The sequence below is a fragment of the Podarcis bocagei genome, assembly GCF_964188305.1.
Source record: "Podarcis bocagei genome assembly, chromosome: 5".
In the NCBI taxonomy this organism is placed as follows: Eukaryota; Metazoa; Chordata; class Lepidosauria; order Squamata; family Lacertidae; genus Podarcis; species Podarcis bocagei.
In genome coordinates, this window is record NC_138129.1 from 35,894,896 (window position 1) to 35,918,358 (window position 23,463).

General features: G+C 42.0%; 2 protein-coding genes across 10 annotated transcripts in view; both read left to right on the plus strand.

Annotated features, from left to right (window-relative positions):
• The first annotated feature begins 352 nt into the window (after positions 1 to 352).
• SIKE1 (suppressor of IKBKE 1) lies at positions 353 to 9,403 on the plus strand. The gene is made up of 6 exons (XM_081195115.1): positions 353 to 512; positions 1,448 to 1,616; positions 1,730 to 1,835; positions 3,077 to 3,219; positions 4,041 to 4,154; positions 7,251 to 9,403. Exons 2-6 carry the CDS (start codon positions 1,458 to 1,460, stop codon positions 7,368 to 7,370), a joined length of 642 nt encoding a protein of 213 aa, XP_081051241.1. The 5' UTR covers positions 353 to 512; positions 1,448 to 1,457; the 3' UTR covers positions 7,371 to 9,403.
• A 4,234-nt stretch (positions 9,404 to 13,637) lies between these two features.
• Positions 13,638 to 23,463, plus strand: part of CSDE1 (cold shock domain containing E1) — a 29,088-nt gene continuing 19,262 nt past the window's right edge. For 2 of the 9 annotated variants that reach the window (XM_081195745.1, XM_081195747.1), the window contains exons 1-5: positions 13,638 to 13,773; positions 17,941 to 18,332; positions 18,978 to 19,137; positions 21,181 to 21,330; positions 22,968 to 23,166. In XM_081195745.1, coding sequence (XP_081051871.1) covers positions 19,012 to 19,137; positions 21,181 to 21,330; positions 22,968 to 23,166 — 475 coding nt within the window. In that variant the 5' untranslated portion in view covers positions 13,638 to 13,773; positions 17,941 to 18,332; positions 18,978 to 19,011. Of the gene's footprint in view, positions 13,774 to 14,242; positions 14,267 to 17,940; positions 18,333 to 18,977; positions 19,138 to 21,180; positions 21,331 to 22,967; positions 23,167 to 23,463 lie in introns of those variants that run through there. The other 7 variants (XM_081195748.1, XM_081195746.1, XM_081195750.1 and 4 more) reach the window with 7 other exon arrangements.

Sequence of the window (23,463 nt, forward strand, 5' to 3'; positions counted from 1 at the left end):
TAGGTACAGGACTGCGGCTGTGAATAACGAAATCAAACCCACGGACGTGGTCGCGCGCAACCGATGCCTGAACCAGAACTTGACACGGAGCTTTCAAGCTACGTTTCCACGAGGCTGCGCCTGACAACTGATCTTGAGCCTTTGGCTCCTGCTAGCGAAACCGCCGGTGCCCTTACGAGGCTGCAGGCCGGAGAGATGCTGCAGGCGCAGCCTTCCCCGGTCGCTGCTCCGCCAAAGGAACAGGACGGCTCCACCTGTTGGATTTCCGCAACCCAAAGGGGAACCTCGGCGAAGCGCCCGCCGCCTGCAACCGGAAACCGGAAGTTTCTCCGGAGAGCTATGAATTTCCCTTGACTCGGAGAGGAAGGAAACTTCATACCGGAAGCGGCGGCGGCGGCGGCCGGAGCGCGGAGCCTGTGACCTCTGCGCCCCCTAGTGTGCCTCGGAGCCGGGACCCTCTTCACTGACGGCCCGAGGGAGGGAAGCCGGAGCGGGAGGCGCGGCCGGAGGGGGTAAGTAGGAGGGCGCGGACCGGGGGTCGCCTCCTGGGAAGGGCGAGGGGCTGCCTCGGGGTCGCCCGGGACTGGGAACGGCCGCAATGCTATGTTGCCTCCTTTCTCCCATTCACTCCATGTCGGACGCGGAAGGTGCTGCCTCCCTGGGAGGCCACTAAAACCGGACCCTGCTTGTCTGCCCTTCCTAGGGCACAGACCTCCCTAGAGCACACAGAGTGGAGCTGGGGGCACCCATGTCGTGTGGCCGGTTCTGTGTCCCAGCCTCCTCTAGTGCTTTCGTACGAAGACACCTCCGCCCTCCCAAAAAACACCCCACCGTAATATTTATATATTACATTTATGTGGTGTACATGGTTCTCCTCTTCTCTGCTTCATCCTCTCCACAACCCTGTGAGGTAGGTTAGGCTAAACCAGGGGTCTGCAACCCGCGGCTCCGGAGCCGCATGTGGCTCTTTTACATCTTTGCCGCGGCTCCGGGGCGGATACTAGCGAGGGGAGGAGGTGCATTGTGCGCCCCGACACTCCTCACTGTGGTGGGCGCTGTACTGGCTGTGACGTCGCATGGGGGCGGTGCGTGCGTTAGTCACGCACCGTCCCGACGTCACCTTCCCGCCCGCTGTCAGATCGTGGCTCCGGAGATATATTTGTTTTAAATGTCGCAATGGTTTTGCGGCTCCCAGTTGTTGTTTTTTCTTCGGAAACGGGTCCAAGTGGCTCTTTTTGTCTTAAAGGTTGCAGACCCCTGGGCTAAACGATGGGGAGTGGCCCAAGGTCATCCAGTGAGCTTCATGGCTGAGGGGGGATTTGAACCCTGATCTCCCAGGTCCTGGTCGAACACTCTTAACCCTTACACCACATATTTCAAAGCCTCACATACTCTGAGCCTGGCTTTGATAGCTCTTGAATCTTAACCCGATCCGTTCTCCTTTCAGTTCTCTGACAATGGCCTGTACTATAGAGAAGATCCTGACCGATGCAAGGACCCTGCTGGAAAGGCTGAAAGACCACGACAACGCAGCTGAGTCTCTCATTGACCAGTCTACCATGTTGCACAAGCGGGTTGTGTCCATGAAGGAGGCCGGCACGCCTCTTTCGCACAAGGTGAGTACGGACCCAGCAGTGTCAGCGTGAAAACGTGGGTCGGGGTGAGTGGAATGTTGTATGGATATTATTAGACTGCTCTGGGTTCACATGGACCATCTTTCCTTTACAAGTATCAAGAGGACGGAGCTGAGCTGAAGGACATGTCTAAATACAAACCTCATATTCTGCTATCTCAGGAGAACACTCAGATCAGAGACTTGCAGCAGGAAAACAGAGGTGAGCATTGTGTTAGCGAGGTAACTATGAGCCCTCAAGTGACTTGTTTGGCTGCAAGGGTTAACCAGAACATAATGCAAGCCTGCACCACTGATGGTTGTCTTGAACTGAAGGATGCAAAGAGCATCCATGCCTGTGTGGTCTAGTCACAGCTCTAAACAGGATTAGTCCTTGGATATGGTTGCTCATTTCACAAGCACCCTAATCCTAAACATACATACTTTAAGTTCTATTGATTTCTGTGGGACTAATGTCTTAAGTGTGACTACTGATCTACCGTAATTCCTTCATACTAAGTGGTGTGTGGCACCTGATGAGTGCCACATTTTGTGCTGTAGCACAAAAATATATCTGGATACTGCCCAAATATTCTTCTCAGTACCAGTTCCTTATTCAATTACATTCTTGGTGAAAGCTGTCTTTAAAGCTTGATAATAAAATTCTATTTCTATGGCATGCACACATTTCACCTACAGTCCTTTTTTAAAAAACTGGCACCCATTTCCATTCTTTAACCTGATCACTTTCCCCACTGCCTCCAAAATACAGTCTGAACCTGAATAGCATGGCAGTATTGATGTTTATGATCTATTATTGTACCTTAAACTTCATGAATTGATGAGTTTTTCTTTTAAAACTTTGGAAAACTTCAGGGTGCTGGGGCCAGTAAAAGTTTCAATATATTCTAATTGATGGTTTCTGCCAATTGTAACTAATCTAAAAATTTAAGTTGTGCTTGTTTGGGCTGAATTAACACCTAATTCAGTTCAGTACACAAAGACTTTGTGTGCTGGCCATTAATGTATGTCAGATGGATCGGCTCTTGAGAGCATGATAGCGACAGTAGGATTTCCCAAGACTGCCATCCTGAACAGACACATCTTGAACAAAATGGGGCTTATATCCAAGTAGATGTGCACAGTATTGGTCTGGAAACAAAACTGAATAAGTGCTGCACATATATCCAGAGTTTGAATCAATAGGTGAAGTACTGTACAGTAAGGAAGGCCAGACCCATAAGGAATTTATTGAAATTTCAGAAAATTTAATTCTTATTATAAGAGTAAGAAATCGTGTTCATAAGGCACCAGTGGGCTAAGAAAACATAAGGATTTGAAAATTATTGTATGTATAGAAGATGGAGAGGTAGGATGCACAGGTAAGTTATACAGCCTTAATGTGACCTTACAATATGGAGTTTCTTCCTTGTATTTGCATGGAATTTGTGTTATATTTTTCAGAACTGTGGGTTTCTTTGGAAGAACACCAGGATGCTTTGGAACTTATTATGAGCAAATATAGGAAACACATGTTACAGCTGATGATGAAAAGAAAAGATGTGGATGCTCAGCCCATTTTGAAAGTGCATCAAGCTCAGTCTGCAGTAAGGAATTATTATCTTCCTTCCTTTCTATTATCTTCTTTCTGGAATAAAAAGAATAAGTTTTCAATAGCAATAAAGATGAGTGGCTTAGTTGTTGTGCTCTGTTCCAATGATGTTTTTTTCTTGCCTTTTTTACATTTTCCTCAAGAGTTTGTTCTCTGAAACATCTTCCTTCCATTAGTGCTCACAGGTCACAAGTGTCTTCTCTTTGTAGAATAAAGTGTTGCAACTCATCCACATGGTATCTTCCTTAGAATTCTTATAAAGAAAATTACCTGATATCACACACACACAACATAATTGCAGTTCTTTGTGACTTCAGTATTGTAAAATGCCATGAGATACCCTTAATTTGTTTTTGTACTGCTTGCAAAAATACATACCAGTTATAAGATCCAAGAGATTCTCACCACCACCACTACCTTAAAGCAGCCAGTATGTTGTAATTAATTCTGTCAGATTGCAACCTGAAGATCTGATCTTCCCTCTTAAACCTTCTGGGATAGCAGGAGAACATGCAGTTCCAGTACCTCCTGCAACATTCTGTAACAATCCCTCTCCTCTATTTGTGACAGCAAATGAGACTTTGGTTTTACCACACCGCCAGTTAAGGGAACCAACATGGGAACATGACAGAAGGCACAGTAGAACACAGTTCAGGAAGAAGCTCAGATGTACATATGACAGCACTAGGTCCAGTGAGGGAAGGATGAAGATATGACTCTTTGGTTCTGTGTTCATTGACTTTTCTTTGGAAATATCTGATTTAACTTGTCTTTCTTTTTAATAGTTTATAATTTTGCTTTCAAATCTGCTTACAGGAAATTGAGAGTCAAATCGACAGGATCTGTGAGATGGGAGACGTAATAAGAAAAGCTGTTCATGTGGACAATGACCAGTATTATAAAATACAAGAAAAGCTAGCACAGTTAGAGGTAAGATGCTGAACAACTGTAGTTGGGGATAGAAAACAGGGAGGCTTGTGCCTTGTCAAAGGGTTCTTTCAGCCTCCAAGCCTAAACTAGGGTTGATTGCTGCTTTGTTAAAAGCCAATGCCTGCCTTGAAGTCCTCCTGCTGTAGTCCTGGTACAGCTGATGAGATAGGAAAGCTGGCAGCTGAGCATCATGAAAGTAGAATCTGCACTTGCAGAATGCTGCTCCGTATCATAGCCCTTAAAACTGCAAGTTAAGAGGCCGCAACTCTTTGAGTCAGGCTTGAATTACTGAAAATTCTGTTGCTTCACTCTGATATGGGACACATGAATTTACTGGAGGGAAAGGGGTAACGCTGCATAGTATGAAAATACGGTTTCAAGTTGGCAATTAAGCAGGTTAATTGGGGGATACAGCATTCAGTAGACCCTTACGACTAGGTACAGCAAGGAGCACCATGCAACCACTGAAGCTTTCTCACATGATTAAGAAACAGTAGTTGAGGTGGATAATCAGAATCTTAGCTTATCCCTCCCCTTTGAAAGTCAGGTAGGTAGCCATGTTGGTCTGACGCAGTATATATATATATATATATATATATATATATGTGTGTGTGTGTGTGTGTGTGTGTGTGTGTGTGTGTGTCCAGTAGCACCTTAGAGACCAACTAAGTTTCTTCTTGGTATGAGCTTTCATATCTGAAGAAGCTGAAAAAGTGTGCATGCACACGAAAGCTCATACCAAGAACAAACTTAGTTGGTCTCTAAGGTGCTACTGGACAATTTTTATTAATATTTTTATAAATTTCTGCTTTGAAAGTCAGTTGCAGAGGGAGCCTGTGAAAGTAGAATGGCACTGTCTGTGAACACCGAAAAGCAAATAAAATGAAACTTATGGTTCATTTTATTTTCCTTTCAATTCCCTCCTTAAGGAACTGCCATGACTCCAAGCTCCTCAGGCAAGTGCCAATAGTGGTAATGTTTCAGTATCTCTAAAAATTATTACTATTTTATGCACTGCTTTTTACATTAGTCCGAAGGCAGTTTACAGACATACAATAAAAACAGCTAAAATAGTTTTAAAAGCTGAACAAAAACAACTAAAGATAGGTTTAAAAATAATGCAAAATAAACCTCTAAAACAGAAACCTTTTTATCCAGCTGGAAAAGCTTGTTCAAACAAAACTATCCTCAGTTTCTAGAAAGTACAAATAATGGGTGCCTGTTATACCTCAATAGGGATGTTATTCCACAAAAAAGGATTCAAACTTAGTTTATTAACCCTCATCCAGCCCATCACTGCACCCAGACTGTGGTCTGGGGCCTACACAACCACTCCCAATTGTTACAGAGAAATGGAGCTTGGTATCACCACAATACTGATGACACCTCACTACAGTTTATTGTGGGAGGAGCGGGGTACTTTTCCATTAGCAAGGAGGAGTGTTGCCAGATGGCCCTAGGGTCACTTAGTCAGGTGGAGAGCTGCCACCAGTGGTTCTTCTGCCTAGATAGTCAACAGAAAGTTCTGAAACAGGATGTTTTTGTTTGGCGGAGGAGGAGTTTGGATTTGATATCCTGCTTTATCACTACCCTAAGGAGTCTCAAAGTGGCTAACATTCTCCTTTCCCTTCCTCCCCCACAACAAACACTCTGTGAGGTAAGTGAGGCTGAGAGACTTCAGAGAAGTGTGACTGGCCCAGGGTCACCCAGCAGCTGCATGTGGAGGAGCGGGGAAGCGAACTCGGTTCACCAGATTACGAGTCCACCGCTCTTAACTACTGCCCCACACTGGGGTATCTGTGGCTTTCGATGTGCTGGACCAAAGCCCCATGAATCCCCCAAGGGGTCTAAATTCAACTGCCCCATTCCAGGGCTTCAGATGATCCATAGTGGGTTCACCACTCCCCTCCACCCCACAGCACCCCAGATCATTTGGATTTCTCTGCATTTATGTGTAGGAAACTTGAGCAAAGCCTCCGTTTTTTAAAAAGACCAAACTAGGATCAATTACTGCAGCCACTCCAAATGGTTGCTAGATATATTTTTTTCTAGCTGCCTTTAAGGGAATCTTAAATACGAAGGTACAGCATTGTTGTGAAATACTATCTCACCAAACCAGCAATATGAGGATAATAACACTGGATAGCTTTTGTATTGGCACCATTTTAGTGTATTTTTTAAAACTTCATTCTCCAGACAAGTTGGCCTTGGTTTGAAGAAGCATGCTGCTGCTAAATTAGTACAACAATTTAAGTCCTGGATTTCTCTATGAGCAGTTGTTCCTGTTTGTCACTCTTAATGAGAGATAATCATGACAACCAAACCAGGAAACCAATCTCCAAACAAAGGATCTGTCAGTCTGATATTATAATCTGGCCATATGTGTCCTTTTGCTGTAGGAAAACAGCTTCCACAGGAGATGGGGATTAGAGTCCTGCTCTTTAGGAAAACATTCAGGATTGGACAGAATGTGTGTGTGCCCCTTTCCTGGTAAACTGGACCAATCAATATCTTAAGTGGCAAGCTTGTAAAAAGCCACTGAGGGAGTCTTACGTTGACAGTTTCGCTTTGGTATAAACACTAAATCATTGAACAATTTGAACAGAACCAGGAATAATAAGGTGGCTACTTGGCAGCAATGGGGTGATCTTGACTCTCTTGAAAAATTCTTGCAGAGCATTTAAAGGACATTCAAGGTTGGTGGTCAATAAATAACTAGGCCAGGAAGCTGTGCGTGTGCTTGCTAGGTTCTTGTTGTCATGGCAACAGAGAAGAAATACATATAAGCCCCAGGCTGTGTCCAGAATAGGAGTTTGAGCAGTTCTTAAAATGGATGTTAGATCACCAAGCTGGCAATTACCAGTCAACTTGGCCAACACAGGTTTAGTACAACACAACTTGTGAAAGTGCTGATAGAAATGGATCTGTAAATGATTAATGTTTTCTCTTGCTATTTTTGTCTAATAAATGAGACCAATATTTATTTGTTTATTTACATTTGCCAAGGGTCTGGATTTAGTACTATCTTATATTAGCACTTATGTAACTGTCACTGCTTTGCTCATAGGTTTGAAACTGTTTTTATTGGTTTTATAGCTTGAAAATAAAGAGTTGAGAAAACTCTTAACAATCAGCAGAGAATCTATCGAGGTGAGGCAAGAAGAAATGCCTGATGGTGCTTCTCAATCCACAAAGCAACTGCCTCTGAATAGTTGATCTCTGAAGCTGGTAAACTGCACTGCAGGAAGGAGTGTGCTTATTTTACAAGCTGTTCTTTTAATTCCCTCATGTCTCCGTTTGGGTATCATTCCAGCCTTTTGCTATATTATAGACTGTGCTTTGTGCATAGCTGCTGAAATGACTCCCTCTGCAGGCTAAGCTTTGCCCTGCTTAATCATGCAGAGGAGTACTCGTGCAGCTGTAGTCCTAAGCAAATGCTTTCTCAGGGTTATCCTTGCTTTCAGAAATCTCAGTTGGATAGGACAATTTGATCACTTTTGGCTTTTCCAGTGTAAGTACATTTCTTTAAAAGTCAGACTTTTATAGGAAATGCAGCAAAATAGTCCAAACAGACTTATTTTCTTAGAAGTTTATTTACTCTCAAGCAAATAATGCCTAAGATAAATTGTCATGCAGAATTTAGGCACTCCCATTCTTAATTTGATTTAATTAATCGTCTAAGCAGTATTTTGGTTCCATTTAACTACTGTGTACCAAAATTACTTCTCTTGAATACATCAACCAATATAGAAAGTAATGCACAATTATCTGTAAAAGTATTCTCTGAAACCCCACATGTGTGAGTGCAGTGGTTGCACACAGAGAGATCTCATAATGTATAGCAGAATCTTGCATTTAGCACCCTGTCTAACATGCCATACCATTATGGAGGTCCTTGAATGTCTCATGTATTTCCATCCATTCCTCTTTTCCCTCTCCCTCCCCAACTCAAGGAATATGAGCTCATGTTCCTTCACTGAGCAGAGCTGGCATGTACAGACCTCAAATTCCTTGTAATTGCTTGTTGAGGGTCAGGGGGCAAGATATCTGTTAAATCCCTTGGAGACTCCTCTGTGTGCAGGCATTGCTCTTGCATGGGGAAGAAATCATGCCCAATCTATTCATGTTTACATAGTACTGAAATGATCTAGAATGATGACTCTTCCAAAAGCAGCATCCTTTGGAACTTCATGCTATGTATTTCAAAATTTACTCTTTGCAAGGTATTGATAGTAAAATGCTGCTGTTTCTAGATTTCCCCCCTTTTCTTCTACTTGAGACTTCAGATGGGTGCTGCATGGAATCTTGTTTGTGTACTTTATTGAAGATCTTGTCTTCATGCTGAGTAGTTAAGGAAAGCATTCACCAAACAGACTTGAAGACAAATAAATTATAAAGTGATTGTATAGGAACCTAGCCAAGTCCTGTCTTCATTTATAGTGCTCTGCAGTTTATTGTGTGTTCTTAGCTGCTCACTTGCAGACTCTCACATCCTCATACCTGATAGATTCTATGACTGTCTCAACATTGTGCTTGTGATTGTGGAGCTAGAACTGGAGACATGTCTAGCCTGTGTGGTCACATCTGTATAAATGTATTTGTCCCATAGCATGCTTCCATCTTGTACAGCATATTGCCTATTGCTAAAGTGTTGTAAACCATAATGAATGGGAAAGAAGATATTTCAGTGTTTCTGCTTTCTACAGGTAAGTTTCAGAGTAGGATCAGTTGCTCAGTGTTGACTTGAGCTTGCAGCACATGTCCTTTCTCCATGTTTATCATCTTTCCCCATCAGTGTGGTGGAGATGAGAGCCGGGTTTATTCTTCAAATTCATCTTTTGGTGTTTTTAAATCCTTACCAGTCAGTTTTACTTTGAAGACTGAGCTGATAAAAGAGCTGCTGCTTTTGTGCATTATGCAAACATAACCTAATCAGCAGGACAGATTCACCTGTATATCATCACTTTGCAGTGTTATGCCTTAAATATATGCCATCAGTGCCACCTTCAGAATCAAACAGGCTCTTGTTATGAGCGGCAACATGTGCTCAGTCCGTGCATAGATTCTGGATTATTTTGTAAATACCCTTGAGGGATGTTACAATGTACATAAGTGAGTTACAGAGCTGTTGTGCTGTTGTTTGCCATCTTATCTGCCTGCTCTGATCAGTGAATTCAATCTTGTCTTTACCTCTCAGGTATTAAATATGTATATTTGCTCATTTTCCTGAAATAAATGTTTTGAGGCAATATTATATGTTGTGGCACTTTTTGTACCGTGGATAATTTATGGACTTGCTTTACCATTGGCCAGTACCATTGTTTGCTGATTAACCACTTGGACCATTGCAAGTTACGTTCTGTATTTATCTGCAAATTAGGCTGAGTAAAGGGAACTGAAATTGGCATATGCTGGCTATAAATAGGTGTCTAGTGCAACCATGTTTATCAAACCAATTAAACCTTTAAGAATTTCATAAATACCTATATTTAACTTTGTAAAACCAAGATTTATTTCAGTCATTGACTGAAACAAAATGTACACATTCTCCTTTATACATGAGAATGCAAAAGTGAGCCTGTTTTCTAACCTAATTAGTAATTAGCTTTTCTCTAAAATACAGTCTAGGACACACAATATGAAATACAGTAAGTAAAAAGTACAATTCAAGCTGTTACCACTGCAACAGTACAATCCTATACATGTCTACTCTATTGGGCCTCCTCTCCCTCAACTACCACCAGGCAGCAGCCATTCCATCAGGCTGCCACAGTGGGGGAGGTAGGAAGCAGGGCTCATTCCATCAACCAGCCAAAAGACAAGCTCCATCAGGTGCCTCCTGCCTCTGAGCTGTTTCTAGGCCAGCTGGTCATTGTGAAAACTAATCTTTAATAATTGGCACCCGAGTTGCTTTTTGGTCTTTTCTCCCTTGCCCCTTGTGTTTTGAGATGGGAAGCCTGCAGGGAAGGACTGTCTTGTTTTCATTGATTATATGTAAGCCCCTCTGTGAACATCTATAGCTGAGGAGTGGGGTACAAATGCTCCAAATAAATGAATTGTTTTTATTTAATTTGGGTCTTTGAGTAAAGCAAGGTTGGGAAACCGTTTTTAGCCAAATGGCATCATATCCTTTTGGGCAACATTTTGGGGCTTGTGTGTGAGTGAACGGGTCTGGAAGGAAAAGTGGATTGATGGATGGAGGTAAATGTTACAAAGGGTCACAGTCAGCTAGTTTCTAAATGCAAATTTGAGCCCAGATAAAGGAGTTTGGCCTGAAGTTCTTCCCTGGGCTAAAACAACATAATCAAAAATGTAAATGTCGGTCAGTATTCGCAACAGGAGATGAAAATACCTTCACTTGCCAATAGGTAAGGTAAAGGTAAACAATAGAATATGTGTAGAGAGACAGCCAGTCAACCCTCCCTAGTCCACCAAAGTGAGATCCATGACATGGAAAATACATCAGATATTGTATCCTTTGGAGAGTAAAAATATTGTCTGGTTCATACCTGATCATGACCCCTTCACCATCTGTAGTTTAATTGGAGATGTAGCCAATGAAAAACAAGGTAACCTGCACCTTTGCCCTTCAAGAAAATTACTTTGGGCCATAATGAATTGAATGTGGAGATATCTATCTATCTATCTAGAGAAAGAGAGCAATTTGGTTAGGCATTTAATTCTAACTTGCAAACATAACAGTTTGTGATAATATTTGGCTTCCTCTGGCAGCTTTCTGCTATCCTGCAGAAATTACAAGGGAGAGAGAACCTGACAAAGTAGAAAGTAGAACAAATTTCTTTCAGGTGGCCACTGAGTAAAATTATCCTTGCCTCTTACATGTAAAAAAGGGGTTCCTTTGTTTATCAGCCTTTTCCTATAAGTCATGTTTTGCAAATAATCTGTGGCTTCCTACCTCCCACAAATCAAGAATCAAGTTTGTCTACATTTTTCATAAGTGTGCCTCTAGCTGAAAATTGCTTTGCAGTTAACAGCCACTGCAAGAATAAAATAACACCTTTGTTTTAGAAAATAGGCATTCAGTTACCAGCCCACCTAATTTTACAGTGATGCTCAATATGGTTTGGACCTAAAAGTAGAATGAGGTTGCTTTGGCTCATAGAAGGGAGCCTTGTTTGCACTCTTCATTGCAGCAACACCATACACCCTTAAAATTATCGCCTGAAGGTTGGAGAACGATCCAGTGGCTTTGGAGGGTGGGGAGAGACTACATTTGCAGAGGGGGGAATCTGCAACCCTCTCGTGAGTGTGCAGAAATACCTTCTGTGTGTGCATGTTGGGACTGGAGTCCAAGCCTCTGATTGGTTCACTAAAAACACTGCCTTTGAGTCAATAAGGACAGGGCATCTCAACCCGCTTCAAGGTAATTCACTGACACGATCAGGGTTGTCAACAGCCACTGTTGTTAGATATGGCATGCCAATATCCTGCATAGCTGTCACAAAAAGTAATTTATGTGCGTTCCTAAATCCAGTTAAGGAAGTTGCATACCATATTTTGCTGATACATAGTAATTACTATTATGGAGTTGCAATTATAATCCAATGCAACAGGCTAAACTAGTCTGACTAGCCTTGGTTTATTTACCCTACTTCTAAGCAAAGTGGTGTACCATGCAATGTTGCTGTTGTGTGGGAGATGATAGATAGATGTGTGTGTGTGTGTGTGTGTGTGTGTGTGTGTGTGAGAGAGAGAGAGAGAGAGAGAGAGAGAGAGAGAGAGAGACTGAGACTGAGACTGAGTCTACTATGTGACACCTTGCACAGAGGACCCAATTTGTTTGTGTTTTATAGAAAAGGGAACTGGAGGCTTCTTGGTGGTCAAAGGTGTAGGAAGCTGCAATTCCAATTTGGGGATCAACTGTAGCTCAGATAGAGCATCTGCTCTGCATGCAGAAGGTCCCTGGTTCAATTTCCAGGTAGGGCTGAGAGGTCCCTGCCTGAAACCCAGGAGAGCTGATGCCAGTCAAGGTAGACAGCACTGAACTAGATGGGCCAATGGTCTGACTCAGTATAAGGCACTTTCCCATGTTGCAGGTAGTTCTACAGATACTCTTATTGTAAATGGAGGCAGCCATTCAGTAAGCTAGAACTAAAAAGGTGGAGCCAATAGGCAGCTCCTAAAGTGCAAGGATGTTTCCAGCATGAACCTTGAGATATTTGTGGTGGTGAACAAAGGGGGATTTAAAATGTATTAGAGGAGGAAATGATAGCCCTGTGAAACATTATAAATCCTTCGTTCCCTGTCTTCTTGTCTCCGTTCATTTTTCTTGCAGCCACCCCATTCATGTGCCTTTTGCTTCCTCTGCATAAAGCATTGTTAATTCTCCCTCTGCCATTCCCCTTTTCTAGCCCCAAGTATTTTTGCAGGGGCCTTAGGGCATGCTCAAGCAGCTATTCCTCTGTGTTAATGAGACTCTCTGCTTACATAGGTTATTACACAAGCTGCTTTGACTCTTCACATTAGTCTGCAGCTGAAATAGCTTAGTTTAGACTGCTCAACCTGCCCTATCAATGCTTCTTACTTCCAGGAAAAATAAGAGTAATGGAGGGATGAGAGATGTGGAAAAGCACACTATGCCAAACTAGGAAAGCTGACAATAGTTATGGTTGCCAATGCAAGGCAATTGCCAGTGCCTTAGGCTACAAATCACTACACATCATTCTGAATTGGACACATCTACCCATCTTACCTGAGGGAAAGGAAGTAGATGCAGGGCTGGCTGAGGGAAAGGACAAGATGGTTAACAGGTGAAGCTTATTCCTGCATGGAAATGGGTATAGCTTCCACTGCTGAATCTCCTGTCTGTTGTGCAGCTGCTTAGAAGTACAAGAGGCATGCAAGAAAATAAAAAGTGGTAGTCCTAGACTGCGGCCTGGAAACTGCCTGCATTGTAGGTATGTGAAATTATGCGGTGGGGTGGGGTGGGGTAGGTGGTGCTAGCAGCCATCCATATGCCTGCAGACATTGGGCATCCTGGCACTGGGGCTAATAGCCATAGGCATCTGATTGGCCAATATTGGAACAGGATGCTGGGCTAGATGGGCTGCTGGCCTGATCCAACCGGCTCTTGCGTGAGGGATGGTGGGAATTGGGAGTCCAGTCCAGCAACATCTGGAGGGTCACAGGTTTTCCGTCCCTGCTGCAAAACAACTGGACAGTTCACATCTTTCCGCGGAAGGTTTGCAATGTTATTGTGTCATTGTGCTGGTTTGATTAGGTGCCTTCCGTTTGCCGGGCTCATGGTTCTCATGACCTTTGTTACACATACACCCAACTTTTTCATATTTTGTAATAAAGATGCAATTCGTGCATCTCAATACTGCACGGCGTCCCTTTAAGCAGCGGCTGCCCTGAAAGGCGGCCAATAAGTAAACAGAGAGCAAAGGCGCGCATGCGCTTTTGCGCGGCTACTTATCCCGAAGCCTCCCTTAGAGCCCGAGCTCCCGCTTCCACCCCCCCCCGCCCGGCCTTGCTGCGCACGCGCGGAGCCGCCCTCCTCTCTGCCCGCGAGTCTCGCGAGAAGCCGGGATTTATTCCTACGTGCTGTGCCGTGCTGCTCATGGCGGCGCTGGAGCGGGGGCGCTGAGCTGTTGGGGTAAGTGGGGTTGTCCCTGCCGGGAGGCCGGCAGCCTCCTCTGCCCGCCCGGCGCGACCTTGACGGTGGCGGGCAGGGAGAGCCGAGGGGGCTTGGAATGTCGCCTGTCACTCTGTCCCAGGGACCAACGGTCTAGCGCGGGGGGAACCCCTCCCCCACCCGCCGTGTGCCCTGCTCGTTTGACAGACGGGCGCAAAGAGGCGGGGGGGGCGGGAAGGGAAGGAGAAGCGAGAGAAAGGGAACCTTGCTGGGCCGAGCGGGCTCCCTCGCTCTCTTCTCTCCCCAGCTTCCGTTTGTCTCCAGGCAGGGGCCTAAAGAGAGGGAGGGAAAGGGAGCGGACTGGTGGGCCCGAACCCCGACATCACTACGGCTCCCAATGTGCACCGCGCGACTGGCCTTCCCTCGCAGGGGCCGCTGGGGCTTGGAGTTCAGGGGCGCGGTGCTCTAGGCGGCCGCGGCGATGAAAAGCACTCCAACTCCCGGCGCGGCGGCTGTAAGCTGCGCGGCCACTGGGCCTTCTGGGGGGTGGAGTCCTGGCACCTCGTCTTCGGCGGAGCAGAGTGGGAGACGGGAACTACCTCTCCCGGCATGCAGCGTGCGGGTGCGGGGAGGGGAAGAGGAGGTCAATCTTCCTTTGTGTGAGGGGGAGCGGTCGCCATTTTCCTTCTCTCCCTCGCTCTACCCCCACCGCGCCCCAGCCTCGAGAGAGGGGCAGATAGTGGACACGCCCCAGGCGCCTGAGGGGAAGAACGTGCCCCTCGGTGTAACCGGCCGGAGGGGCGCCCAGGGATGTATTCCGGCCTTGGCTCGCCCCCAGGCGCAGCAGGGCTGGGGCTTTGGGTTTCCGCATCCTTTCCTTTTCGGATGCGGACCCCCGCCCCGCAAGCGTTAGATCGCCCCTCAGTAGTAGGAGCCACCATCTTGCTGCCTCAGTGCCATGTGCTGTGGCTTTCTTTAATGTGATGCTGCGGCACAGGGTGGAATGGCCACCCGTAGCTCCTTTCGCTCATGTGGACAGCGGTAACGAAGCTGAGGAAACAGACGATTGTCTGGCACCGCTCTGCGGTCGTCAGAAATCCGTTTTGAGTGCTAACCCTACAACTAGGCAATTCAATTCATTTGCTGCAATATAAAACTATAAAGGCATTGTAATCGCGCATTCAGATCTCAGAGCAATATTTTGAGGCTTTCTTCAATTATTATTACATACTGCCTAACCAACATATTCGCCCTTTAGGTTATAAGCATTAAATATGGGTGTAGTCTGATCCGTAAGCCCCCTTTAAGAATAAAGCCTTCTTAATTCTATTGATGCCTTTGATTTGCTGGTGACTTTGTCTCCAAACGATGACTATATTTGCTGATTTACTCAGTGGGAAAGGGGTATATAACAATACTGAATTCATAAAAGCGATATTGAGTTGCAGTGCACTCTTCTGTGTGTTCATATATATATATATATACACACTTGGGAGTAAACCCGCTAAATTTGGTGGTCCTTTATCCTAAGTATATATGCATGGTTACAGCTCAAACCCATACATGTCTGTTCAATAGGATTTGCACTCAAAAATTATGTTTAGGATTGCATTCAGCCTCCTGTATAATTTCCTTTAATTACTGCTATCTCTTAATTGCATGTGGATTCTTCTGATCTTGATTACCAATATTCTTTTTAGCTGATACCAAACAATGTTTTCAAAGACAAAACTCTTTGGTAGATGTCTCTGGAAACATGTAGCAATGCCTTGTTAGTGTTGCAATCTAAATATGGCTGCTGCAGCTTACATTAGCTGTGTAGACAATGTACAGAAAACTTGACTCATGTCAACAAAGTACAAAAAACAAACAAAGATCACTTAAGTCATAAGGGGGGAATACAATTGAACTTGCTTTTTACTGTGCCTAACTTGAGCTAATCCTTTGTGGATTTATGTGTTATCCCAGAGTCTGCTGCATTGGAGGCTTGGCAGCTGCACTGGGTGTTTGCCATTGGGAGGAGTATTTATAGCAGCTGAGCTGAAAAGTAAAGAATTTAAAGCACAGACATACACACTACTGATTTCACTGAACTACAGTCCAATGCTTCACAACATGGGAGGATCAACATATTTTGCCACCAAGTACAGGGAACAGTTAGGTTTAAACTGATTTAGAAGCAAGCCCCTCTGAGCTTGGGAGTTCTGTGTAAAATATGCATAGGAATTAAGACTACATTCAGTGGAATAGGCACTCTTAAGCATGCTTATGTTGAAGTAACAACTTTGTTTTAGTCAAATTTAATTTCAAGGATGTGCTTAGTAGTACAGCATAACAGCATTCTAGATTACACCAGCTAAGCTAACCTGGTTCTGTTCTTACAAAAATGTTCAATTTTCTTATCCTGCATGCTGACCTTCCTACTTTGATTGGCTAGGAGAGATTTTGGATGTTCCTTTTTTGCCTTACTAAGTTTCTTGGACTGTTTTTAACTGTGCTAACTGTACATCAGCAATAATATATGGAAACACTTACTATTCAAGAGATGTTGTCTTTCCTCCATAATATGTTGTCTTTCCCCAAAACTGTGGGTTAGGAAAGACTACAGAAGTATAAAAACAAAGATGTGGTGTTTTTTGTTTTTTAAAAAAACTATTTACTCATGTTCTCTAGCTCTTTCTGCTCATTCCCCTCTGAAGATCACAATCCTTTTTCACTCTCCTTCCCTTTATGTTAACTGGCTCAGCTGTTGCACAGCATCATTCTGCATTCCATGTCCAGTGAAGTTTGGATGCTGAAAAAAATTATCACTAGGGTCAGATTTATCTATCCGTTACTGCATCATCCTGACTCTATCATATAGGAAAAGAAATATGTAGCCCCTTCATTAATGAGAAAATACGTTACATAGGTGCTGTTGATTATTTATTAATTATTAGTGCATTATAAAAGACAAAGTAATAAAAGCTAGTTAAAAACCATAATTAAAATACACCAAAACATATGTCTAGAGACAATGAAGACAATGAATGAAACAAACACTAATAGATGTACTGCTGGATAAGTGTTTAATGGTTATTGTATTTGTTTAAAAACCAATTAAAAATTGTGTGGTTTGGTTTGGTTTTTTAAAAAAACTCATTAAAACCAGCAGTAAAATACAGTTTGCCATGGCAGTGGCCCTGTGGTCAGTATTGTCTGCACCTTAGTTTTCAAAGTCCTGTTTAAATAGGAAGGTCCTGGCCTGCCAGCGGAAGAGGAAGCCAGTCTAACTTCTCTTGGGTGGGAATCCCATAATATGGGAGCAGGCTCAGAAAAGGCTCTCTTGTGTTCCAACCAACCATGTTGATGGAACCGAGAGAAGGTGTTCACCTGAGATTCTTAGCACCCAGGCAAGTGTGTGTGTGGAATGTACTGTTTCTTCCTAGTGCATTGGGTTTGGAAACAAATTCAAATGCACAACTTAAAATGTAACTTTTGCATTTGTCTTCTATAACTGGCAGGCTCAGGATGAAAAACAAATGAAAACAAAAATATACTTCCATGTTTCAACTCTTAAACCTTTTAGCAGTGTTCTTTGGTATTGGCCCAGATAAACTGCAGGGATTGGTTTGGACAAGCAGCTTACAGCTAATTTTTGTGCTACCTGCGTAGTTATGCTTGTTGTTGATATTATATAATAGCTTTAAATATTACAAATTATTGTACTGTTACGTTAGAGCATGATAATATCAACATTTTTAGATTACCATACTGCTTTCCTAGAAAGCAAGTAAAAGTTCGTTTTCGAAAGAAATAGACATTTCACATATGCTTTTGCATATCTGTGGTGATTCGTGTTTGTCTCTGATCTCTATTCCTGAAGCAACAGGAGTTTATATTCTAGTTGTGAAAATGTTCATGACTCAAATACATGCTTATAAACGTATTGAAACTGGTTAAGAAGGCCTGATCAGTATATAAGCATTAGAATTTACTGGTATTTTCTGAGATTCTAACCAGATGTTATGTTCAGTGCAATTTAGGATTTGAGCTTAGTAAAAAGGTAGAAGCGTTTTTCAAGCATTAGTAAAACCTTGGAGTTGTGAGAAAGATCTGCGCAGAAGGATGGGATCACATCTGTTAAGTGTCCAAAATGTCTAAAAGTTGTGGCATAATAGACTTCTTATTTGTTTGTTTTCTCTCCAGTATGAAGTGTAACAGAACAGAATTTACCACCTGAAACTGCTGCTTCAAGTTCAGATCAGGAAAGGAACACATCACATCGTAACAACAAAACAAGACCAAAGAAGAGTAAAATTTACACTGAAGACACAACACTTGATCTGAAACAAGAAGTTTGTGCCTACTCAACAGCTTCAAAAGAGCACGTCCCAACGCTGCTAGTAGTCTTTGTTTTCTTCAGTGCTGTGCTGAAACTGCCCAGTGCAGCACCAGTTATTCCTTATTAGCTTGATAGATCACTTGTCTCTTGCTATCTCTTTTTTTTAACAATAGCAATCTTCAAACTTTGAAACGTGTGCTGAAACGAAGAATTCGCGAATACTACTGAAAGTGCAATATTAGAATATCACTGCGAGGTTGGTGCATGTACTCGTTAAAACAGTAATAGATACTGGAATTAAAACTACTGTTTGACATGAGTTTAAATAATACTTTTATTTAAATCCTGACTGCCTTCATTTGGTCAGAATATCAAAAGCAGAGCTAACATCTGGCTGTGGTGCTTATGTTTTTAAATGATTCGAGTTCATCAGTATTGCCATTTGGTTATATTTGCTGAGCTAACTGTGGAATGCAATCTTATCATTGTAGCTATTTCATTAAGCTTTCTGCTACTATTTTCCAGTTTCTCCCTTTTGAAATCAGTTTACTCTAATGCTATAAGTCTGGATCTCAAACTTTCTCCATATCCTTCTCCCAATTACTAGTATCGGTCAGTGAGTCTCCATTTCATAAGCTGATAGGTTTAAATGTTAATTGTCTGCTATAAGGATAGCTGAAATAATAGTAACCATGAGTTCAGTTAGCATCCAGCTTCTGCTCTCCATTTCAGAACCCCTCTTGAGGTAAAATAAAGCTATTAAATGCTTCCTTAACTAGCACATCAATCCCTTCTTGTCTTAATATGTTAGGAGGCTGCCAGAATGGCAGCTTTTTATGACACTGGATAAGTGGCAGATATACATTGACAAGGTTGTCTTGTTTGATTTTGTTATATGCAGCATTATAAAATTAAGTTGAAACAGGCGTAAAAATATGGCAAGCACCTGGAAAGAATTTGTTGAATTTTCCATGCCGTCTTCTCCCCCTACTGCATACGTTAGTGCCAACCTGGGCAATGCATCTCCAGTCGGACTGAATTTATCACCTTATGGCCAATCAGTAAGTTCTTTTGCCATACTAGCAATATTCTTAAGGGTAAAGCCAAGCTAGCTCAGATGGTGTGATGCAACAACCTCCTTTGAGCAAAAAAAAAAAAAATGTGGCCAGTTTGCAGATTACTAGCAGAAATGTCTGCTCATTTTGGAACCTCTTATTAAACAAAGCATCCTATAACCATGCCAAAGTGCAGTGAGCAGGCTAAAACACTCTTAATTTGACAGTTTCAGTTTGAAAATCATTTCACACTCACCCCTCATTCCCAACCATTCTTTTCATTGGTCATTGTACCAGGCCTAGTTCCTGTTTCAGGGCAATTGGTTACCTCTCCAGCTGTTTAAAATCAAAACTACCCTAATACTTAGATCATTTTGGGTTTCTTTTGTTATTTCTCTGGAAAACCCTAAAACAGAGAGATCCAAAGCTTCCTTCAAATGGCCAAAGGCAGCCGATTCAAATTTTGAGCCTTTTTGAAAATGAGCAGAGTATATATCTGCCAAATTTTCTTGTCTGTGACAACTCAATGTCTAACTGGAATACGGTTGATAGCTAGTTAGTTGAAACATGTCCATCCTTAGCCTTTACTACCTGGAAATTGTTCAGGGGTTCTCCCCAAAAGCCTGCAAGATTGGCAGCGAACTACTAAGTTTAAAAGTTTATGTCCTTGAGAGACAATGTGTTTGTTCTCATGTCTAGCATAGTTAAATGCTGGGGAAGGGGCTCTCTTCAATCCTCTAAAGACTTGTTTATTGCTCAATAATGAAATGGAAAAGTAGTTGTGATGCCATAAAACATAATTAGGCAAAATTCTCAAGCCTCAAGATCGTATTTCAAAATAATTGAGGGCTGCTGAAATGGAATTATAAGTGCAGCCCAGAAAAGGGCCAATAGCACAGTGGAAGAGCACATACTTTCCCATATACAAGGTCCCAGGCTCAATCCCTGGCAGCTTCAGTTAAAAAGCCCTTTCAACAGGGCTGAGTAAGACCTTTGTTTTAAATAACATTCAGCAGCTGCTGATCAGTAGCACTGAGCTAGATGGACTAATATTCTGATACTTTATAAGGCAAATAATATTCTTAAAATAAGGAAAAAAATCCAGGGGGAAAAGCTTCTAAAATCTCTTGTTCATTGCCCTAAAAACCCTGAAAATGACTGCTACTGTACATCAGTGTAGGAATTTCTTTCCTGTATTATGGATTTGACATAGTAAACAGTAAACCAGCAACTGTTCATGAATACAATACTGGTGCAACATGCTCTGTAGAATAGAGGCCGTAAATTGTTGCTGGAGCAATTTCACTTCAGTTCATCTCTGTGCAATACAGTTGATGTTTGCTTAAATTTATTAAATAAAGGTTGAGGAGAACTGAGACCAGCTGTTATCTTGCTGCCAATGTTCCTGGTGTCCTAAATTTAGTTAATGACCAGTTTTGAAGTGCTCATTACTTGAAATTCAAGTACTAGTCTCCTCCAAATCATGAGAAGGAAAGAAAGACTTCGCCTGAACCCTTAGGGTTAATGAACACAGATAACATAGCGTTATCTGTGTAAAATTCCAGTTTTTGAATTGTTTATGTGTGAATGTACTCTCTAGAACCTATGTAATAAGCAGTTTTTCTGTGTCTCATTAATAGTGCCAGTACTTCTGCTATCCCTTTCAAATGGGAAAATATAAAATACTATTATAATTCTATCTGGACATACTGTTTGCTGCAGTGCAAGAACATGCAACATGTTCCAGCACTTAGCTCAATCTATTACTCAGTTATTTCAAATGACACTTCTCCCTTGTGAGTACTTTTGTGTAAGAGCTGGTCAGAGTTCTGGTAGTATGAGCAAATCAGAACATTGTTGGAGAGGAATTGACCTAGAAATAGTGCTTGCTAATACTATTTATACTGTAATCCTATTTTTAAAAAAGAAATTTGGATTGATTGCTTTCGACTTCCAGCTCTCTTGAGAAATGGAATTTGATAATTACTTGGATGTGTTTAAAGATGTGCTAACTATTGACTAGTTATACTGTGTACTATGTTATCACAGCTGTATGAGATGGAGAACCATTATACTGTGTCATCAGATCCTCTCCCCCCTCCTGCAGCTCCCCCTCCTTCTCATCCTTTACCTTTCTCTTCATCTTCTACTTCATCCGGGTCTAAAAAACAGAAGAGGACCCCTCTTTATCAGAGATCTGTAAGTCAGGGCAACTTGACAGACATGGAATCTTAGCATGGGGATCCTTTGCAGTTAACTCATCTCTGTATATGTTCTCACTTCTAACTTCACTGATATTAAATCTCCTCAACAGGTTAAAGGATAAAATTCCACTTGAACCAGCTGGAAATCTTGCTGGGTTCTTAAAAGGTGCTTTCCTGTATCTGTTTTAGAAACTTAATGAAAGCTTGGTCATGTGTGTGTATGTGTTGCAACTTCATTTTATTCATTCTGATAAGTTGATGGAATGTATCTTGCCCACTTAGATTTATTTTACTAAATCTTCAAAAGAATGACGGCATAGATAATATAAATTTTACTTGATACACTTGTAATAGGAAACAGTTTATAGCAAGCACCTTCTCCAGATGCATTAATTTCTAAGTAGGGAGTTGTTGCATCTTATGTTGCCAAAAATGAGTTGCAGTATATCTTAGTGCTTTTTGGTTGGCATGTGTACAAGGGATTTCTGTTCTTGTTTCTTTGCAAGAAGAGAAATGACCACTATTCTGTATTTCATAATGTTATCTTAGTGCCTGTACTAGTTGACAAAAAACCAAAGCCTCTTTCAGCCCAATCCTATACTCAGAAATCCCACTGAGTTCAGTGGACCTTGCTCCTAAGTAATTGTCCATAGGAGGATTGCCCACATGCATCTCCAAAAGCTATATGTGGGCTTAGAATCTGGCATTGTCCTTGGTGGGTAGGTCAACTCTGATTAATAATGATGACAGCAAAGGGCATTATTTCCAGCATAATGAGTGAGGATCTGTTTGGTTATAATTGTGCAGTTAGACTATTGTGTTTAGAGCTTCTTACACTTGGAACTTTTGTACACTTAATGGCTCCTTGGAGTTGCAGGAATTTTAGGTTTGCTTTCTTAAACAGATACACAGGAAACTGCAACATATCTGTAAAATATATGGTCTCAAAATGCATGATTTTGGCAATTTCTTGCCTTGAGCCCTTTGACTTGCATGATATGTTCACTGATTCTTCTAACAGGAAAGTTAAATGATACCCTAATGCTAACTTATCTCTGGATTTGATTTAACTTAAGATAGCAAAATTGTTTTTAAAGCATATTTATATCTATGTGTTTCTAGAAGATTAATGAGAATTCAGTAGGGCAGTTTTCTCTGTTTTCTGGCATTAACCAATGCATTTATGGATAGAGAAGGAGCATTTAAGCTGACTGAGTACAGCAAACAATTATGAAAGTTCATAAGATATTAGGCCTCCAGTTCAACAAGGGTAGAGTAGGTGCTAATGGAAATTGCCTTGAGATTAGCAAGCTTTTGTTTTTGCTTTCTTGGTAGCCTTCTTTGGCAAAGGCAAGTTTATACTAATGACTAATTTTGAATAAAGTATTAACTTTATTCTGTATATAATGCTATATTAACCGCATATAGATAAATCCTACAAGGTAAATGTCGTTTAGTTACTGATGAATCTCAGCTAGACAAATAGTGTACACAAGCTGTGCCTTAGCTGCCAGAAACTTGCTTGCTTATCTGATGCTCTTTAATGCACACTATGTGTTCTGTGTTCCCTTAAGTATGAAAGGTGATGGGAATTGCTTTTGGAGGATTTCACAAGTTATCTTTTGCTTTCAGATGAGCTTTGATCCAAACCTTCTCCATAACAATGGACACAACGGGTACCCCAATGGTACTTCTGCAGGACTACGTGAAACTGGGGTTATTGAAAAACTGCTGACCTCCTATGGATTCATTCAGTGTTCAGAACGGCAAGCTAGACTGTTCTTCCACTGTTCACAGTATAATGGCAACCTACAGGAGCTTAAAGTGGGAGGTAATTCATCTGGTGGAATTCTCTGGGTTCATAACTGAGGCTCTTTACATGTGTGACGAGGATTAGCACCTCTTAACACACTAGAGATGTGTCTGCCTAGTCAATAGTAGTTAAACCAACCATTAGTTGAGAGAGCCAAAGTGAGGCCTTGTGTTTCAATTTATGATAATTTTTTGTTTTAGTTTCCCATTTTCTGTGGATTGTTTTTATGTACACTGCTTAGAAATGCAAATAAGTAATATAGAAATGTCATAAATAAATGAATGATAAATAGATAGGCTTAACTATATGGATGCT